At 42.4% G+C, this 22,259-nt stretch overlaps 1 protein-coding gene across 1 annotated transcript in view; it reads left to right on the top strand.

Moving 5' to 3' along the window:
* The window catches only part of LOC124031612 (metabotropic glutamate receptor 4-like), a 390,640-nt gene that overhangs the window by 322,969 nt on the left and 45,412 nt on the right, over nucleotides 1-22,259 (top strand). The window contains exons 8-9 of the mRNA XM_046343076.1: nucleotides 19,881-20,017; nucleotides 20,977-21,912. Coding sequence (XP_046199032.1) covers nucleotides 19,881-20,017; nucleotides 20,977-21,912 — 1,073 coding nt within the window. The remainder of the gene's footprint in view (nucleotides 1-19,880; nucleotides 20,018-20,976; nucleotides 21,913-22,259) is intronic.

Raw genomic sequence — 22,259 nt, 5'->3', positions numbered from 1 at the left:
AAAGTGAAAATACTGCCCCCTATCCCCAACAAGTTAAGGGCAGTCAGGACTGGAGAGAACCAAGGGCTATATCTGTTCCTGGTTCTACATTTCTTGAATGGGGCATGCTTATTTAAGATGGTGAGGAAGGCATTTAAAAAAAATACTCTACTGACAGGATGAGATCAATATCCTTCCAAGATACCCCGGCCAGGTCAATTAGAAAGGCCTGCTAGCTGAAGTGTTACAGGGAGGGTTTGACGGTGATGAGTGGAGGTCGTTGGACCGCTGACTCATTATGGATGCAGGCAATGAGGCAGTGATTGCTGAGATCTTGGTTGAAAACCGCAGAGGTGTATTTAGAGGGCAAGTTGGTTAGGATGATATCTATATCTATTCAGCATCCTTCACTCATGCTGCCAAACATACCCTTGTAAACCTGACCATCCTACCAATCCTCGACTTTGGCGATGTCCTTTACAAAATAGCCTCCAATACCCTACTCAACAAATTGGATGCAGTCTATCACAGTGCAATCCGTTTTGTCACCAAAGCCCCATATACTACCCACCATTGCGACCTGTACGCTCTCTTTGGCTGGCCCTCGCTTCATACTCGTCGCCAAACCCACTGGCTCCATGTCATCTACAAGACCCTGCTAGGTAAAGTCCCCCCTTATCTCAGCTCGCTGGTCACCATAGCATCTCCCACCTGTAGCACACACAGAAGCAGGTATATCTCTCTAGTCACCCCCAAAACCAATTCTTTCTTTGGCCGCCTCTCCTTACAGTTCTCTGCTACCAATGACTGGAACAAACTACAAAAATCTCTGAAACTGGAAACACTTATCTCCCTCACTAGTTTTAAGCACCAACTGTCAGAGCAGCTCACAGATTACTGCACCTGTACATAGCCCACCTATAATTTAGCCCACACAACTACCTCTTTCCCTACTGTATTTAATTTATGTATTTATTATTTTTATTTCTACTTTGCACATTCTTCCATTGCAAATCTACCATTCCAGTGTTTTACTTGCTATTTTGTATTTACTTTGCCACCATGGCCTTTTTTTTGCCTTTACCTCCCTTCTCACCTCATTTGCTCACATCGTATATAGACTTGTTTATACTGTATTATTGACTGTATGTTTGTTTTACTCCATGTGTAACTCTGTGTCGTTGTATCTGTCGAACTGCTTTGCTTTATCTTGGCCTGGTTAAATAAAGGTGAAATAAAAAATAAAATAAAAATAAGGGTGCCTGTGTTTACAGCTTTGGGGTGGTACCTGGTAGGTTCATTGATAATTTGTGTGAGATTGAGGGCATCAAGTTTAGATTGTAGGGTGGCTGGGGTGTTAAGCATATTCCAGTTTATGTTGCCTGGCAGCACAAGCTCTGAAGATAGATGGGGGGCAATCAGTTCACATATGGTGTCCAGAGCACAGCTGGGGGCGGAAGGTGGTCTATAGCGGGCGGAAACAGTGAGAGACTTGTTATTAGAGAGGTGGATTTTTAAAAATAGAAGTTCAAATTGTTTGGGTACAGACCTGGATAGTAAGCCTGCAGAGGTCTGTCCATCTTTGCAGTAGATTGCAACACCGCCCCCTTTGGCCATTCTATCTTGTCTGAAAATGTTGTAGTTAGGGATGAAAATTTCAGAATTGTTGGTGGTCTTCCTAAGCCAGGATTCAGACATGGCTAGAACATTCGGGTTGGCAGAGTGTGCTAAAGAAGTGAATAAAACAAACTTAGGGAGGAGGCTTCTAATGTTAACATGCATGAAACCAAGGCTATTACGGTTACAGAAGTCATCATAAGAGAGCGCCTGGGGAATAGGAGTGGAGCTAGGCACTGCAGGGCCTGGATTCACCTCTACATCACCAGAGGAATAGAGGAGGAGTGGGATAAGAGTACGGATAAAAGTTTTGAGAATTGGTCATCTAGAACGTCTAGAAGAGAGAGTAAAAGGAGGTTTCTGGGGGTGATTAAAATAGCTTCAAGGTATAATGTACAGACAAAGGTATGGTAGGATGTGAATACAGTGGAGGTAAACCTAGGTATTGAGTGATGGTGAGAGAGATATTGTCTCTAGAAACATCATTGAAACCAGGTGATGTCAATCGCATGTGTGGGTGGTGGAACTGAAAGGGTGGATAATATATAGTGAGCAGGGCTCTACAGTGAAATAAGCCAATAAACACTAACCAGAACAGCAATGGACAAGGCATATTGACATTAAAGAGAGGCATGCTTAGTCGAGTGAACATAAGGGTCCAGTGAGTAGTGAGGTTGGTTGGGGGTTACGGCAATTCAGACAGCTAGCCGGGCCATCGGTAGCAAGCTAGCATAGGATGGAGGTCTGTTTTTAGCCACCTCGTGCGTTTCCATTGGTAGATTAGTGGGGTTCCGTGTGGTAGAGGGGATCAATTCAATTGGCAAAATAGATATAGTTATAGTGACCCAAGAACAATTGGACATGTATGCACAAACACAAGCATACACTATGTAAAGCAATAATTTCCTCACTATTTCATCAGATTGTGGTGTTTTTCTATGATTATTTCATAAAGTGAGATTATTTACATGATGTGAACTATTTACCCTAGGTTGAAGACATATATAAACGGAGAGGAGGCGAGGAAGAGACTAAAAACCTCACCTAAAAACGCTGTTTTCTGATTCCTTCCAAGTAACAAAATGTCAAGAGAGGGCCTCTTGAACAAATAGAGGAAATATCTTTCTAGGTATTACAGAGATTAGTTTCAAATCGATTAAATGGAGAGAAGAAAATGCTGCTCTCTGGAGAGCACAGAAAAGCCCTTGCAGGGGGGCAGCCCCTTGAAATACATAATCCTAGTGAAACGTATTTAATAAATGTTTGTCAAAAAACACTTATGGGGGCTGTTTATTACATTTATTACAAAAGATCCTATTGTACTGTATATGTGAGAAGCATGTATCACCTAAGGGGAGATAAATCAAAACAGCAACTGCATGTGTTTGCTAGACTTATTTGAAGACACCATCTAGGGAAACGACACTAACTACACTAACAACTAGACCAATCTGGATGTAGATGCTGTGCCACACAAGTGGGTTGCTTCTGGGTTACACGCAACGTCATCCTGTTACATCATCAGCAGCACACATCAGTATGTTTAACATGGCCTCGTACAACCAACAACCTGGGCGATGGGGATAGCACACTGGGGGGCAATTTCTAAAACCAATATTTATCTTCTTCTCATCAGATAAGTATTTACAACCAAAACACACAACAACAACAAAAACATTTTGTCTGTTTGTTGACTTTGTGTTCGGTTTTCGGGGGGTTTCCGTTGAAATGTAATTATTACCCAGTCTGAGTTTTAACTGTAGAGCTTTCATACAGGGTCTAATATGTCACTCCTTTTAAACAATGTCATGTTTTAAGCATCCAGGATCAAGTACAAATTACAAAAAGGTCAATCGACAACAGCCTCCCAAGCAAAGCATTGTGGGTAATGTAATTACTCATAGAGTGGCGGCCATATCTCTGGCGGGCCGACAATCATCACCAATCTTATCTTGGAATATCGGTGGACTTTCACTCTGGACTATCTATATACAGTTCAAGTCGGAAGTTTACATACACCTTAGACAAAATACATTTAAACTCAGTTTTTCACAATTCCTAACATTTAATCCTAATAAATACTCCCTGTTTTAGGTCAGTTAGGATTGCCACTTTATTTTAAGAATGTGAAATGTTATAATAATAGCAGAGAGAATGATTTATTTCAGATTTAATTTATTTCATCACATTCCCAGTGGGTCAGAAGTTTGCATGCCATGACATACTTTTCTGGAATTTTCCAAGCTGTTTAAAGGCACATTCAACTTAGTGTATGCACATTTCTGACCCACTGGAATTGTGATACAGTGAATTATAAGTGAAATAATCTGTCTGTAAACAATTGTTGGAATAATGACTTGTATCATGCACAAAGTAGATGTCCTAACCGACTTGTCAAAACTATAGTTTGTTTAACAATACATTTGTGGAGTGGTTGAAAAACGAGTTTTAATGACTCCAATCTATGTGTATGTAAACTTCCGACTTCAACTGTATCTCAACACACACAGTAGGAGAGAGAACTCCTCTTTTTTTCAAGTGTGAGGATGCTTATCCTTCTGTCATTTCAATAAGTATGTACTAAGTAGGTTCTTTGATGTCTTGCTGTTATCTTTCTAGAAACACATTTACATTTACATTTAAGTCATTTAGCAGACGCTCTTATCCAGAGCGACTTCCACTTATCAAATGTCTCATTTTGGCTCACTCAGCAGCCAAGGCAGAGGAATCATAGTTTCCAACCTCACTCTAGCCCCTGGTCCCAACCCCTCCTAGCACCTCCTCCCATCTTGTGCCTACCTCTCCCTTTTCATGCTCTAAAGACTATCTTGACATTTCAATGGGCTGCGATTGAATGAAGCTTGTTCTGCATCTGAGAAACATTTGTTCTATGTTTTTTATTTTTTATTTGTACCTGCAGACAGAATGCAGTGGCCTTTTCGACTGTCAGTCTCCACAGACACTGCAGTAATGACTATGGAACAATGACAAAGCACCGTGTGCTTCTTTTTCCATCTTCTCAGTGAAGTGCACAAAAACATATTAGGTTGTTTGTTTTACCCATTTGCTGGGTCACTTCGTTGGGTTGTTTCTTTAAAAACTGCTGGGTTATTGGTGCTGGGTCATTGAGATCAGAAGACTGGAGGCATAGTTTTAGTAGGGGCGCAGCTTTCAGACAGTTGTTTTTAGCCACCCATGAGAGTAAATGCCATTCCTGTTCATCTGTTCTGTTATCACATGTTAAGGTTGAACATTTACATTTTTGTATCTTCAATAACACTTGCAAAAGTGTATTAGTTCCATAAAAGACCATGTAAATCTCATTGTTGGGATGGTGGTATACCTTATTATAATAAATAAACATAATGCTATTTAAGATGCATTTGCAGTATACAAACTTAACATCATGGACAGCAATGGCATTTGTGCTCATGGGTGGCCAATAAGATCTAGCTGAAAGACATGCCCCTACGAAGCCAGACCTCTTGAAAATATAAAGTATTATATTAAAAAAGACCCAGGTTCTAAATCAACCGAGCATTAGATGAAGAAATACCCAACTGATGGTTAAATTAGCCCATGTTTGGGTAATCCCAACAACCCAATTTGTGTTATTCACACAACCCAACTGGCTGGGTCAAAATAACCCAACGTGTTCTGTCCATTATTTAACCAGGTTTTGTTTTTTTCCTTTGACTTAAGAGGTGTGGGGAGTTCATTACTAATTAGTGATCTTAATTCATCAATCAAGTACAAAGAAGGAGTGAAAACCCACTTCCACTCGGTCCTCTGTGGAATGAGTTTGACAAACTTAGAACCAATGCCAATATGGGGCACTTTCCTCTTTAGATTTTATGTTAAATTAATTACTAAACTTATTTTTAAGCCCATGTTTTATCATTATTAATTAAAAAGATCTCTCAGCGGTATTTTGCGGAGTAAGCACACTGACTGGACCAGGCTCCTATGTCCCTAGTAAGTTGTTCCTTCAAAAGGTGCACCACAGAGCAAAGATATGCAAGGCAGGACCTGCAAATGGTACCGCCAGTGGAGAACGAGTGTGTCGAGTGACGCACACAGCATTTGATTTGATTTGAGCTTCCAGCGATGGGCAGGACTCACATGAGGTATGTTTGTGAATTAATTTGATCAAGCTTTGTAGCCTATGAGTCCTTTTTCTCTGTAATAATTGCCACCTAGCAATTTATGAAGTTGGCTTTAGCTAACCATCTCAACCTCATAACTAGCTCCAAAGCCATTTAAGGCTATCAATCAAGTTAGAGTACCTTGTCTAACTATCATAGCTGGCATGCCTGCTGGCAAGGTTTCTAGACTTTAGGAGCAACTCAAATTGATTGCTCTAATACTTATGATACTTTATTCCACAGCATTGTGTCTGCATGGAGATGGGGGAAAGGTGTATTTATCCCAGGACACACCCGGGCCCAGGTGTGTCCCATTTCGCTGACAACCCTCCCTGCTCCGCCCAACAACATCCTATTAAGGAAAACAAGAAGAGCAAAGAGAGAATTTGGCAGACAGAGTAGGTCGTCACATTAGGTTGAATTTGATTATTTTAGGTACCTTTTTCACCTGCTTTTAAAAAAAGAGAGGTTGGAATCAAGTCTGATGCCAAGGAATTTAAAAATGGATACAACTGGAGCGATTGGGTTGTACGGACCATCAGCGTTTATCCCTTACATGTGGCAGTTCTACTAAACTAAGGCATAAAAGTTCTTAAAGAATCAATGTGCATCATTAATTAAAATGACAATGGAACATGCTTAGATGATAATGGATCTAGATTGCAATACAAATCTGTTTCAGGTGATTTAAAAGTGTTACATTTCCTAGGGCGGCCAGCCCCGATCCGGACCCGGCCTCTCTCTCCTGTCCAGCCTCACGTATTTTGTATCCTTACGTATTTTGTACCCTCTCGAAAATAATAGGTGTGACACCCCTTCAGAAGTCAGATGCGCTAGTTTTTCACAAGAACTTGAAGATCTAGCCTTCACATCAGCCAATGACTTTACACTAAAGGTGTGATGATATTCAGTTCCCTAGTTCGGTTTCTTGGAGCGTTTGTGAGAATTTTACAAAATAGGTTCTCCTTTCACAACACCTGAAAATAACTGTTCCAAGATGCAATTTGCGATACGCACATTCTAAATGACGTTAGCAAGCTAGCTTGTTTACAACGGGCTAAAGGTTCCATGCGACTGTCGCTGCTGCATTACAATACCTAGTACTCTGGTCCTAAAATGTATATCCGCTACTCACACAGGTCTAGGATTCAATTCAGCCAGGGTTCATTTGCGTAGAGCTCCAAGACAGGATTGTGTCAAGGCACAGATCTGGCGAAGGGTTCGGACACATTTCTGCAGCATTGAAGGTCCCCAAGAACACAGTTGCCTCCATCATTCTTAAATTAAAGAACTTTTGAACCACAAAGACTCTTCCTAGAGCTGCTCGTCAGGGAGGTGACCAAAAACCCGATGGTCAATCTGACAAAGCTCTAGAGCTCATCTGTGGAAATGGGAAAACCTTCCAGAAGGACAACCATCTCTGCAGCACTCCACCAATCAGGCCTTTATGGTAGAGTGGCCAGACGGAGGCCACTCCACAGTAAAAGGCACATGACAGCCTGCTTGGTGTTTGCCAAAAGGAACCTAAGGACTCTCAGACCAGGAGAAACAAAATTATCTGGCCTGATGAAACCAAGATTGAATGCCAAATATCACGTCTGGAGGACGTGAACCTGAAGCAAGGTGGTGACAGCATCATGCTGTGGAGATGTTTTTCCTCAGCAGGGACTGGGAGACTAATCAGGATCAATGCAAAGATGAACGGAGAAAAGTACAGAGAGCTCCCTGATGATAACCTGCTCCAGGACCTCAGACTGAGGCGAAGGTTCACCATCCAACAGGACAACGACTCTAAGCACACAGCCAAATCAATGCAGGAGTGGCTTCGGGACAAGTCACTGAATGTCTTTAAGTAGCCCAGCCAGAGCCCGGACTTGAACCCGATCGAACATCTCTAACTAGCTGTGCAGCGTTGCTCCCCATCCAACCCAACAAAGCTTGAGAGGAACTGCAGAGAATAATGAGAGGAATGCCCCAAATACAGGTGTGCCTAGCATTTAGCGTCATACTGAAGAAGACTTGAGGGTGTAATTGCTGCCAAAGGTGCTTCAACAAAGTACCGAGTAAAGGGTCTGAATAGTTACAGTATTGATAGAGGAATTCTAAATTCCTTTATGTTTTAATTGCCAAAACCAATTTCGCACTCGTTTCTAATTCATTAATGATGTGTAAGTTCATTAATGATGCATGAAGTAGATCGAGACCAGTCTTAAAAGCCAGGTAAGAGCGTTTAATTCCAGAGAGTACTGACCCAAAATACAAAGAACATTACATTTTAAAGAAAGGGAACATAAAATGACATCAGTTTCACTCCCTCTCCCATCCTCACAAAAGCGTAGTATTCAGTCCTAGAGATAGTTTTACTCCCCTCATAAAACTACATTCCAACCTGTCTAAAAGATATACTTCTCTCCACTAATGGAATCCAACCAAAACATCCTTATCTGTATGAAAAGCCATAGCATCGCTTTCCCTTTAACTTCCCAAAAGACACAGACAATTAATTAGTTCTGCTTATATTTTCAGTAACAGCTTAACCAATAACTTTTACTTTTCATAACATAATAGTATTAGAATGAATGGTTCTAATCAATAATGTATACATAATTAATCATCTCAACTATAATTTCCTCTAACAAGTATGTAAATGTGATATTGCAGTTTTTAAATTTGAATACATTTGCAAAAATGTCTAAATCTGTTTTTGCTTTGTCATAATGATGTAGATTGAAGAACATTTTAGTCAATATTAGAATGAGGCTGTAAAATCAGCCTCTGAATAGGCACTGTATACCCCTTGAGTTATTCTGCATTTTGTTGTGTCACAGCTTGAATTCAAAATGTATTCAATTTATTATTTTTTTCTCACCCATCTACACACAATACCCATAATGGCAATGTCAAAACAGGTAAAAAACATTTTGCAAATGTATTGAAAAAGAAATACAGAATTCTCATTGCATAAGTATTCATACCTGAATCAATACCTGTTAGAATTTCCTATTTTGCCTGTGCTTAGCTCAATTCCGTTTCTTTTTTTAATACTAAAAACTCCCCAGTCCTTAACAATTACAAGCATATCCATAACATGATGCAGCCACCACTATGCTTGAAAATATGGAGATTGGTCGTCAGTTATGCGTTGGATTTAAAAAATAAATAATAACATCGGTGTCACCATCGTCGTAATGATGAGACCAAGGCGCAGCGTGAATAGCATTCCACATATTTTTAATGATCTGAAACTCACCAAAACAACCAAACGAAAGGTGAAGCTACTAGTGTGCACACAGGCACCTAACTGTAGACAAGATCCCAAAAAGCACCAAAAGGGCTGCCTAAATATGATCCCCAATCAGAGACAACGATAAACAGCTGTCTCTGATTAGGAACCATATCAGGCCAACAGATCTACAAAAACCCATAGACATACAAAAACTGCCCACCCTAGTCACACCTTGACCTAACCAATATATAGAAAACAGAGATATAAGGTCAGGAGGTGACAGTACCCCCCCCCCCCCCTCCCAGGTGCGGACTCACGGCCGCAAACCTTGCTGTCCCCTCTCCCTACATTGATCCCTTTCCTGTGGAACCGGACCGGGGGATTGTTGTCGGAGGAACCGGACCGTGGATCATCGCAGCAGGCTTAGAACTGGGAACCACCCTTGGAGGCCCCTGTCTGAGGACCGTCGCTGGAGGCCCCGGACTGGGGACCGACGCTGGATGCTCCGGACTGGGGACCGACCCTGGAAGCTCTGGACTGGGGACCGACGCCGGAAGCTCTGGACTGGGGACCGACGCCGGAAGCTCTGGACTGGGGAGGCGCACTGGAGGCCTGATGCGTGGTGCTGGCACTGGTGGTACCAGGATGATGACACACACCTCAGGGTGAGTGAGGGGAGCAGGCACAGGGCGTACTGGACTGTGAATACGCACTGGAGGTCTGATGCATAGTGCTGGCGCTGGTGGTACCGGGCTGATGACACGCACCTCAGGGCGAGCGCGGGGAAGAGCCACAGGACATACCCGAGTGGGGACACGCACTTGAGGGAGAGTGCAAGGAGTAGGAACAGGACACACCTGACTGGGAAGGGCATTTGAGGGAGTGTGAGGAGTTGGCACAGGAAGCACTGGGTTTTGAAGGTACACTGGAGACCTGGTGTGTATTGCCGGCATTAATTGTTCCGGAACTTTAACACACATTTCAGGACGAGTACAGAGAGCCGACTCAGGTGGCACCAAACTGACAACAAGTTCCTTTATTCTAAATCTGTGCGTCCTCCACCAACTCAACAACTCCCCCATTTCTCTCTCCCCCGAATCCTCCTTCTCTCAGACTGGCTCTGGTTTACTCCTCAGCTCCGCCGACTGCTCCATGTGCCCTACCTCGTTGGTATAACTCCTCATAACGTTGCCGTTCCGCTTTCGCTGCCTCTATTTCCTCCTTCGGACGGCGATACTCCCCAGCCTGCGTCCAGGTTCCTGCTCCGTCCAGGATCTCCTCCCAAATCCACTCCTCCTGTACACGCTGCTTGGTCCATTTGTGGTGGGATCTTCTGTCACGTTCGTTATAAGGATCGGACCAAGGCGCGGCGTGGTATACGTACATTCTTATTTATTTAAAGAATGAAACACTGAACAAACAAAACAATAAAACTAACCGTGAAGCTGATCAAATGAGTGCTGACAGGCAACTCCACATAGACAAGATCACATGAAACCAAAGGGCTTGCAGGCTGCCTAAATATGATCCCCAATCAGAGACAACGATAAACAGCTGTCTCTGATTGAGAACCATATCAGGCCAACATAGAAATACAAAAAACCCTAGACCTACAACAACCCTAGACATACAAAAACCCTAGACAATACAAAAACTAGCGTACCCACCCGAGTCACAACCTGACCTAATGAAAATATAAAGAAAACAGAGGTTAGCATATGTTATTGCAAATGTAGCAAACATAACTCCCAAACATAACTCTTTGTCACATGTGTTGTAATGTTGTTCATACAGTACATCCTCAGCTTTTTCCTATAGAAAGCCATTAAACTCCCTGAGGGTTTTCCTTCCTCTCCGGCAACTGAGTTAGGAAGGACGCCTGTATCGTTGTAGTGACTGGGTGTATTGATACACCATCCAAAGTGTAATTAATACCTTCACCATGCTCAAAGGAATATTCAATTTCTGCTTTATAACATTTTTACCCATCTATCAACAGGTGCCCTTCTTTGCGAGACATTGGAAAACCTCCCTGGTCTTTGTGGTTGAATCTGTGTTTAAAATTCACTGCTCACCTGAGGGACCTTACAGATAATTATATATGTGGGGTACAGAGATGATGTAATTCAAAAATAATGTTAAACACTATTATTGCACAGAGTGAGTCCTTCCAACTTATTATGTGACTTGTTAACCAAATGTTTACTTCTGAATATATTTAGGCATGCCATAAAAAAGGGGTTGAATACTTATTGGCTCAAGACATTTCAGTTTTTCACATTATATGGTATTGTGTGTAGGCCAGTGGCCAAAACGCTCTAAATTTTAATCCATTTTAATTTCAGACTGTAACACAACAAAAAGTGAAAAAAATCAAGGGGTGTGAATATTTTCTGAAAGCACTGTAAATTGTATATATTTTTAAATGTAATCTCAAGTAGTTCCTACTTCACATTGTTTCTCAATTACGTGTACACATACAGGATAGCAAATTACAGTTAATAGTGTATCATAAATTCATTAGTACAAAACATTTAGATGGTAAAAGGTGTACTCTGAGGCTATTAACCAAGGTCCTCTTCTCATGAGTCTGGTCACTGCGTATTACAACCCAGCTGGAAAGCACTTGTACAAGTTTAATTTACTGAAATGGAGTAATCATGCAGACAGAATGAAGGTGAGAGCGAGAGAGAGAGAGAAGGAGAGTGAGAGAGAGCGTATGGGAGAGAGAAGGAGAGCACAGTGTAGTGGAAGATGTGTGTATTTATTTCTGCACATGGCCCAAATGATGTACATTTCATTAGGTATTAATGACTAGTGTGTTGTGGCGAGCTGCGCTGCCTTCTATCCACCAAGTTGTCGCACCTGCAAGGTCATGCAAAACAAGCACCTGTAGGATTAATGATCATAACTCTAACCATAATCATCATCTTTTAAACTAGAAACAGTAGTCAGTGGACCGAATAGACCTGAGTTACAGCTTACTGCATGATCACTCCATCTCTCTAGTGTAGCCTTCTGTGTGCTTGTCTGTATGTGCACCAGCGGGGGTCGCTAAGGGCCTCGTTAGGTGCCATGGTCACAGATTTGATGATTCATAGAATTACTTAATGAGAGAATTAATAATGAGTTTGAAAATGTGGAAAATAGAGAGTGAATGGAAAAGTACTGTAATTTAACACGGAGCACACATGAGCACATGGCAGTGCTGATGTGAAACATTAAGGAAAGAGAGACAGGGATAGGACAGGGATAGGAATTCCAATGTTTAGTTTGTAACAAACAGAATCCCCCATTTAAATATTTTCTTAACCTTTGCACGGAATACCATTGGGGCATTGTGAACATTACAATCACACAAGACTCACATACCTCTATCAAGTTGAATCAGCTTATCGTGTCTGTCGAACCTGACATTTAACTCATAATTGTTGGTATATAGCCTACTATATATTGTTTCTGCTCTCCAGAGAGACTCAACTGTAGTATTCAGACAAGTGACAGATTAATGAGAGGTTGAATCACGAGGGCCAAAGCAACTATAAAATAGCAGGAAAAATACCCTGATTAATGATTGCTGAAATTCTCTGCAGCTAATATCACAAATGGAATGTGAGTGAGTCCACAGGCTAAGTATGTGGAAGTATGCTGCAAGGAGGCATGAGGACTGCAGATGTGGCCAGGGCAATAAATTGCAATGTCTGTACTGTGAGACGCCTATGACAGCGCTACAGGGAGAAAGGACGGACAGCTAATCGTGGCAGACAACGTGAAACAACACCTGCACAGGATCGGTACATACGAACATCACACCTGTGGGACAGGTACAGGATGGCAACAAGAACTGCCCGAGTTACACCAGGAACGCACAGTCCCTCCATCAGTGCTCAGACTGTCTGCAATAGGCTGACAGAGGCTGGACTGAGGGCATGTAGGCCTGTTGTAAGGCAGGTCCTCCAGGTCCTCCAGACAGGATTGGCTAAAAGTGCTCTTCTCTGACGAGTCGTGGTTTTGTCTCACCAGGCAGGGGTGACGGTCGGATTCGCGTTTATCGTCGAAAGAATGAGCGTTACACCGAGGCCTGTACTCTGGAGCGGGATCGTTTTGGAGGTGGAGGGTCCGTCATGGTCTTGGGCGGTGTGTCACAGCATCATCGGACTGAGCTTGTTGTCTTTGCAGGCAATCAACGCTGTGCGTTACAGGGAAGACATCTTCCTCCCTCATGTGGTACCCTTCCTGCAGGCTCATCCTGACATGACCCTCCAGCATGACAATGCCACCAGCCATACTGCTTGTTCTGTGCGTGAAGACAGGAATGTCAGTGTTCTGCCATGGCCAGCGAAGAGTTGTTCAATCTTGTTATCTTCATACAATTTGTTACGGATACAGTTATCCTGTGGGTGTGTGTATCCTGTGTGTGTGTTTCTTTTCTCTCCTTCTCCCCTCACAGGTGAAAATCATCACTCCCCAATCAGTCAACAATCAATCATCAATCAGAAGACACACCTCCTCCTATTTCCTAACCTATCACAGTTCCTTCCTCATGGTTTAAAAACCCCATCATTTGTTTGTTCTAGAGCTCAATCTTTCTGTAAATGCCATGTCTGTAGGTCTCTGTGTTTCACTCTCGCTTTGTGTCTTAACCTCTCTTTTGTTTAAGCACCTCATAGCACTTTGTCATCACCTGTGAGTATTGTTTTTGGTTATGGTGTTTGTTTGTTGCTGGTGGGAAAAGGGGGAAACCAAGACAAATCGCCCATGGGCATACACTACCTGTAGGTGAACTTTGTTAAATACACTAGTTAGAACTGGGCGGACCACCCACTGTATTTTTGGTTAGTTAGTTAGCTGTTGTTAAAGTCGGCTAGTCTAGCTTAGGGGTGTTTTTGAATACTTATTGTTTCTTTCCTTGGGTCCAGCTCAGCCCCTTTTCCTGCTCCCCCCATTACCGTGTGTTTATAAATAAAACCTTGAGTTTGACGGTAGATTTCTGTTGTCGTGGTTATTTCGTTCACACTTTTACTTTGTCACAATAATAATTTGCATGAGTTATGTTACGGGTCTCATTACCATTGGCGGGTGGTGGGACACAATGCAGATAACCATGTTAGCCAATGTGCGGAAGCACTGGTTAGTTGGGCCAAATGATCTAGTATGTACATGAATGTATAGTTAAAGTGACTATGCATATATGATAAACAGAGTAGCAGCAGCGTAAAAGAGGGGTTGGGTGGGGCACACAATGCAAATAGTCTTGAGTATTACGGCTTGGGGGTAAAAACTGTTGAGAAGACTTTTTGTCCTAGACTTGGCACTCCGATACCGATTGCCATGCGGTAGTAGAGAGTCTATGACTAGGGTGGCTGGGGCCTTCCTCTATGACTAGGGTGGCTGGGGCCTTCCTCTGACACCGCCTGGTGTAGAGGTCCTGAATGGCAGGCAGCTTTGCCCCAGTGATGTACTGGGCCGTACGCACTACCCTCTGAATTGCCTTGCGGTCGGAGGCAGAGCAATTGCCATACTAGGCAGTGATGCAACCGGTCAGGATGCTCACGATGTTGTATGCAAACTGATATGTGACACGAATGAATGCCAAAATGAAATGCAAAACATGTGGTGCTCAAAAAACCCTCTGCCCCACCTGAACCTGAATGACGGGTCGCCACTGACCTGTCCCCTAAATCGGCATGAGCTTTAGCCAGCTTCTCTGACTATTGTTGTCATACCACGTATGACAAGATTGCATGACAACAACATGCCTGCATGACAACGCTAGTCAGAGGAGTTGGCTAAAGCTCATACAGATATGAGGCCATGCATACTAGAAGGCATACAATGAACATTACAGTCCTTTTTGAGAACAGCTTGGCTAAGAGATGACAATAAGCTTTGGGCCAACCTCAGAATGAAGCACTAAAAGACTATAAACTGTTAAATGTAATTACATCTGCAATGGCAGACTGTGGTGCTGCATTAGTGTCTGAAAGGACCAATGGGGAGGTCAAGATCCATTTTCCTCTCACAATGACAGCATGGGAGCCAGTGGCATGGCATGGGCTACGGCCTCAAAGCCTTAACAAGCCCCTTAATACACAGTTCCATCTAGGACTATATGCCTTAGTTTTCATTTTTTTTACGGACAAATACTATGATTGAACTACTGGATACAAATGCAGATCAACACTTCAGTTGCGGAGAGTGCTTGTATAAACATATCTCGTTCAAACATAAAATCTGTTCTAATCCCTCTCATCTGTTCCTATAACTGTGAGATGTGGGCTGCATTGTCACTGAGGCACGGCTGAGTACACAATAGTGCCTTAATCCAGAGCGGCTGACTCATCGAGATGTGGATTAGGCTGCTGTATACGTTTTCCGCCCTACGCTAAATAAAAAAAAATAAAAAAAACAGTCATCAGCAGAAACCCAAACCGCCGCGATCATCCATGCTTTTCCCCTTGTTCGTAAAATGGAACGCCGATTGTGCTTGGGGAGACGTAATGATAAGCTTGGGCATGACAAGAGAAATGCCAGCGCCTTATGCCTTTTATCAGTAGATGGCGGATTGCTGCTGCGTGTTCATACTTGAGTTTTGGAGGGGAAGTTACTCCTCTGTATTCTCAGCAGTGATGCTATACTTAATATATTCAAGGGGCATCTTAGGGAAATAAATGTTGTGTAGTTTTATTGTCATAAAGGAGTATCTCAGGAACAGAAATGTGGTTGTGTGGTTTCAATGTTTAATATTTAAAATGTCATATTTTGTCTAATGATGTCATTCTGTATTATGTTTCATGTTTTGTGTGGAACACAGGAAGAGTAGTTGCTACTTTTCAACAACAAATGGAGATCCTAAGTAAATAACAAATATATTTATAATATCATAAAAAGGCTATCTAATATATATGTGTCCTATATCGGCTGAAAGCTTAAATTCTTGTTCATATAACTGCACTGTTCAATTTACAGTAGCTATTACTGTGAAAAAATGCCATGCTATTGTTCGAGGAGAGCTCCTAACAACAAAATATTTTTCTCACCATGATAGGTTTGATAAATTCACCTCTGAAGGTGAAATGTGTACTTACATTCTGCAATCGTGATGTGACTTATCAAAGAAAGGGTCGCAGAGATAGATAAAATCCATTTTCATATCCTAAAAAGTTCCATATAGCATGCACGATCGAATTTGTATTTCCATGCGTTCAATTTGCTAAGAAAGGAATCTGTGAAAATCTAACCCTAAACGTTGTTTCAACCAGTCAAATCACATGTGTATGTATTCCTCAGAAATCCTAGAATGTAACCAGACTTCACTATATCATTAGGGGTGTAGCATATCCTATGGGACACCAAATTTGGTCATAGAGCGACACCTTCATGGCACGCCGATGACTGGGGCGGTCTTCACTTGATCGACTCTAACTTCGTCAAAATAAGCACCAATCAGGGTCAAACAAAGCTAGCTAGATAGCCAATGAGCTGGGCTTTATGGGAGTATCTGGAAACCCTGTATCCATCGCAGAATGTAGCTGCTAACATTTTGCGACAGCATTCCTTTTCCTTTTGGACAAAAATGTTAAGAATATTAAGAAGTTATGAAAACTGGTTATTTTGCAAATGTTTAACTTATAATATGGCTACTAATGCTGGAACAGCTAAATCAAAGCCTAAGTTTACAGATTTGATGATATTCTTGCAGAAAAATTGAATATGAATGCAAAAATGTCTCCACAATTTGTCCAAATGTGCCTGGGTGACTTCACACTAAATGTCATGTAGATTGCTCATACTTCAACTTTTCCGTCTTTGCACATTTGCACATATACTGCTGCCATCTTGTGTACACCATCGGAATTACAAACAGATTGATGGCTGGAAGTGTCACCTTTCTGTTGCATTTCAAAGATGGTGGTAAGAAAAAAAAACGGTTGTTTTTTTCTTTGTATTTTCTTCTGCCAGATATCTTGTGTTATATTCTCCTACATTCAATTCACATTTCCACAGACGTCAAATTGTTTCATTTCAAATGGTACCAAGAATATGCATATATATCCTTGCTTCAACGCCTGAGCTACAGGCAGTTACATTGAATTTATTTGCAAATTATGGTGGAAAATAAGTATTTGATCAATGACAAAAGTTTATCTCAATACTTTGTTATATACCCTTTGTTGGCAATGACAGAGGTCAAACGTTTTCCGTAAGCCTTAACAAGGTTTTCACACACTGTTGCTGATATTTTGGCCCATTCCTCCATGCAGATCTCCTCTAGAGCAGTGATGTTTTGTGGATTTTGCTGGGCAACACGGACTTTCAACTCCCTCCAAAGATTTTCTATGGGGTTGAGATATGGAGACTGGCTAGGCCACTCCAGGACCTTGAAATGCTTCTTACGAAGCCACTCCTTCGTTGCCCGGGCGGGGTGTTTGGGATCATTGTCATGCTGAAAGACCCAGCCACGTTTCATCTTCAATGCCCTTGCTGATGGTAGGCTTTGTTACTTTGGTCCCAGCTCTCTGCAGGTCATTCACTAGGTCCCCCCATGTGGTTCAGGGATTTTTGCTCACCGTTCTTGCGATCATTTTGACCCCACAGGGTGAGATCTTGCGTGGAGCCCCAGATCGAGGGAGATTATCAGTGGTCTTGTATGTCTTCCATTTCCTAATAATTGCTCCCACAGTTGATTTCTTCAAACCAAGCTGCTTACCTATTGCAGTCTTCCCAGCCTGGTGCAGGTCTAATTTTTGTTTCTGGTGTCCTTTGACAACTCTTTGGTCTTGGCCATAGTGGAGTTTGGAGTGTGACTGTTTGAGGTTGTGGACAGGTGTCCTTTATACTGATAACAAGTTCAAACAGGTGCCATTAATACAGGTAACGAGTGGAGGACAGAGGAGCCTGTTAAAGAAGAAGTTACAGGTCTGTGAGAGACAGAAATCTTGCTTGTGTGTAGGTGACCAAATACTTATTTTCCACCATAATTTGGAAATAAATTCATAAAAAATCCTACAATGTGATTTTCTGGATTTTTTTTCTCATTTTGTCTGTCATAGTTGAAGTGTACCTATTATGAAAATTACCGGCCTCTCTCATCTTTTTAAGTGGGAGAACTTGCACAATTAGTGGCTGACTAAATACTTTTTTGCCCCACTGTATATATATATATATATATATATTACCCTTTGGCAGCTTTATCAAAAAGCACAGCATTGATTTTCACTGCCACGCAGATGACACGAGAGTTTCCATATCTGTGTCACCAGAGGATAAATTACCACGGATTAATTATTCGATTCTATTAGTGATTTAAGAACCTGGATGGCTCACAACTTCCTCCAGCTTCCTAAATCAAGACAAGACTGAGGTTCTTATTGTTGCAGCAAAAGCACAGAGAGAGAATTTGAATTTAATTGCAATAAAGATAAAACACCAGGTAAAAAAACGAGGTGTTATTTTAGATTCTGAACTCAATTTTTAGTCACACATTAGGAATGTGACCAAAATAGCCTTTTACCACCTGAGGAACATTTCCAAGGTGCGTCCATTTCTCTCCCAGGCTGACACAGAGAGTCTCATCAATCCTTTTATTACAATCAGGCTTGACTACTGTAATGCTCTCCTGTCTGGTCTATCCAAGAAAGCCATTGGTCAACTGCAAAAAATACAGAATGCTGCAGCCCAGTTACTGACCAAGACCAAATGGAGAGCACACATTACACTGGTTTTAACGTCGCTGCACTAGCTGCCTGTGAGTTTTAGAATTAATTGTAAGATTCTTCTATTGGTTTTTAAATCTATCCACGGTTGTGCAACCCAATACATGTCCGACTGCTTTTAAGTTATGTACCCAATAGGTCCCTCAGGTCCTCTGGCACTGGCCTTTTAACTGTCCCAAAGCCTAGGACCAAGAGGCATGGAGAGGCAGCCTTCAGTTACCATGCACCCCCAGCCTTTGGAATAGCCTGCCAGAGAACCTGAGGGGGGCCTAAACTGTGGACAATTTTTTTTAAACACGCCTTTTTAGCTTTGATTTCCTTAGGGTGCTTTTTAGTCGTTCAGTTTTTTTATTTATTTTTATCCTCTTATATGGTGTGTAGTAAATATATATATATATATATATTATTATTTTTTTGCCTGTGAAGAACATTGTGTTGCATTCCATGTCTGAAATGTGCTGTACAAATGAAGCTGGGTTTGATTCGATAGTTTGTTTTGTTTTGTTAACATATGACTACTACATCTCTCATGCCAAAACATATTGGAACAATATCTTGTCTTGTTGCTTTTTATACTATGTTGATCTGTCTTTATGCTACGTCTTGCTTGTCCTATGTTGCTCTGCGTGTACTCACTGCTCATTGATTGTCTGTATTGTAATTGTTTCTAATAACCTGCCCAGGGACTGCAGTTGAAAATGAGCTGGCTGGCTAAAACCGGCAATTTTACTGAAACGTTGATTAATGTGCACTGTCCCTGTAAAACTAAAATTAACTCAAACTCAACACCACCAAAAAATTGCAGGGTGCGATAACACCAGACAGTAACACAGTGCAGTTAACGTCAGTCGAAACATAATCCCCACACACAAAGTTCTTACTTAGAATAGAGTATGGAAGAACCATTTGAAATCAATGGAGTGACTGCAAATGTGATTTGACTAAGGCAGATGCCTCCAGACAGAACAGAGCAAAGAGAGAATTTAAAATCAGCCACTTATTCTCTCCTCACCCCACAAGCTAAATTTCACACTTTCTTGAATTGAGAAATTGCATTTCAACACAGTTTCTTTTGGTCAGCCGCAAACATTTGCACATTCCACACACTGATCCTATGACAATTACAATACAAATTAAGCAACAAAACACATGTTTTTTTTGTTGAATAATTAATTGACTCTCTCCTTTGTCCCTCAGGTATTGCTGGCAACCCAGTGCTTTTCAATGGGAATGGAGACGCCCCTGGTCGCTATGAGATTTACCAGTACCAGATCAGAAACCAAACAGCTGAGTACAAAATCATCGGGCACTGGACCGACCAGCTCTATCTGAATGTAAGCACTTGTTTTTTATAGTTCATACAGCAGCTGCAGATGCTGTACTTTAGATATATTACCAGACTCGTCCCCTCCACATTACCTTCATGGGTTTCACCATGTGTGTCAGTGGCTCTCCTCCTGACACAGCTATGATTGGCTGTTGTCATCTGTTGGTTCTACTGCAGCTCTTCCTTGGCTCAGTAATTCCTCTTAATCCATTTGCTACTGGCTTTTTGCACACATGTTAAAAGTTGAAAACATCCAGAGGGTGCTTTAGTGATTAACAACAAAGACTGAAATGAAAGAGCTTAAAAACCGATACATTGGTATAGTGACTTCAGACACCATCCACTGTATTAGGGAAACAATAGTGTGCAATAGTGTGCAATTGTGGACACATGGGGGTAACAAAGCTATAACAATGAATTACATGAAGCCGGCCCCGCAAATTATGCTTAAATGGAATAAGAAGAGATGGCCTTGGGCTAAGAAAGATAGAAATAAAAAATAAGCAGGTTTCTATGGAGTTGACCTGGTTTCTATGGAGTTGACCTAGTTTCTATGGAGTTGACATGGTTTCTATGAAGTTGATCTGGGTCTGTACCTCTTTCAATGCTGTGAACACAGAATGAACGGAATGGTGTTGTATATTCTAGTCCTGGGCACCTACTGTAGTGTGCACCAATTCTCTTTCCTAAGGATATTTTAGTCAATTAGGATTCGTATATCTGTTAATGAAATACACATTTGGGGATGAGTTTTCCGCCTATGAATTTAACAAAAAAGTGAATAACATGACACTAAATATACTGTTACAAAAAAGGCAAATAGAGTTTGGGAGAGGAGAATCCCCAAAACGAACCGCATGCCAGTGGCAATTTTCATTAAACAAGAAGAGACTGTGTATGGGTTATAGTGTTAGTTATTTGAGAAGTGTTTGACTGTACCCCTCCTCTCCTCTCCATCTCAATCAGATCCGAGCAATGCACTGGCCAGGTGGAGGTCGTCAGATCCCTTACTCCATCTGCAGCCACCCCTGCCAGGCCGGAGAGCGCAAGAAAATAGTGAAGGGCATCCCTTGCTGCTGGCACTGCGAGCGCTGCGACGGCTACCAGTACCAGGCAGACACCTACAGCTGCAAGATGTGCCGCTTTGACCTGCGTCCCAACGAGAACCACACGGCCTGCCGTCCCATCCCCATTGTCAAGCTGGAATGGAGTTCCCCCTGGGCCGTCATACCTGTCCTCATCTCCGTGGTGGGCATCATGGCCACTCTGTTTGTGGTGGTCACCTTTATCCGCTACAATGACACGCCCATCGTCAAGGCGTCAGGTCGCGAGCTCAGCTACGTTCTACTGACGGGTATCTTCATGTGCTACGCCACCACTTTTCTCATGATATCTGCCCCTGACGTGGGCATCTGCTCCCTCAGACGGATCTTCCTGGGTCTGGGGATGAGTATCAGCTACGCAGCCCTGCTCACCAAGACTAACCGCATCTACCGCATCTTCGAGCAGGGATCCATGTCGGTGAGCGCCCCCAGGTTCATCTCCCCAGCCTCCCAGCTGGTCATCACCTTCAGCCTGACTTCGGTGCAGCTACTGGGGGTGTGTATCTGGTTTGGCGTGGACCCGTCTCAGGCCATCATCGACTACGAGGACCAGCGCATGGCCAATCCGGACATGGCCCGTGGCGTGCTCAAATGTGACATCTCTGACCTTTCTCTGATTTGCCTGCTCGGCTACAGCATGCTGCTAATGGTCACCTGCACAGTGTACGCCATCAAGACTCGAGGCGTGCCGGAGGCCTTCAACGAGGCCAAGCCCATCGGCTTCACCATGTACACCACCTGTATCATCTGGCTGGCCTTCATCCCCATCTTCTTTGGCACCTCCCAGTCCACAGAGAAGGTAAGCTCAGAGGTGTGTTTTTTTGTTTTTGCACTTGTTGATATCCGAAAGGATGGCATAAGCACAAATAGGATTATAAAGACTGGGTCCCTCTCTCTCTCTGTGTCTCTCTCTCACACACTCTCTCTGTCTTTTGTCTTGGTTGAAATAAAATGCTTTTTTATAATGTTTTGTTTATAGAGAGGCCTTTACACCATTGTTCGTTTATGGAAGGAGTGTGCTGGGGAGTCAGTGTAGGTAGGTGGACATGACTGGATGAAAAAAAGCATTATGCTATGGTATGCATGAGTCTTTTCTGGCAGAGCTTCACTCTAGATTCGAACATGCTGACCAGGTATCTCGCTTTT

This window comes from Oncorhynchus gorbuscha, linkage group LG03 (genome assembly GCF_021184085.1).
Source record: "Oncorhynchus gorbuscha isolate QuinsamMale2020 ecotype Even-year linkage group LG03, OgorEven_v1.0, whole genome shotgun sequence".
Taxonomy (NCBI): Eukaryota; Metazoa; Chordata; class Actinopteri; order Salmoniformes; family Salmonidae; genus Oncorhynchus; species Oncorhynchus gorbuscha.
This window is presented reverse-complemented; position numbering and strand designations above follow the sequence as displayed.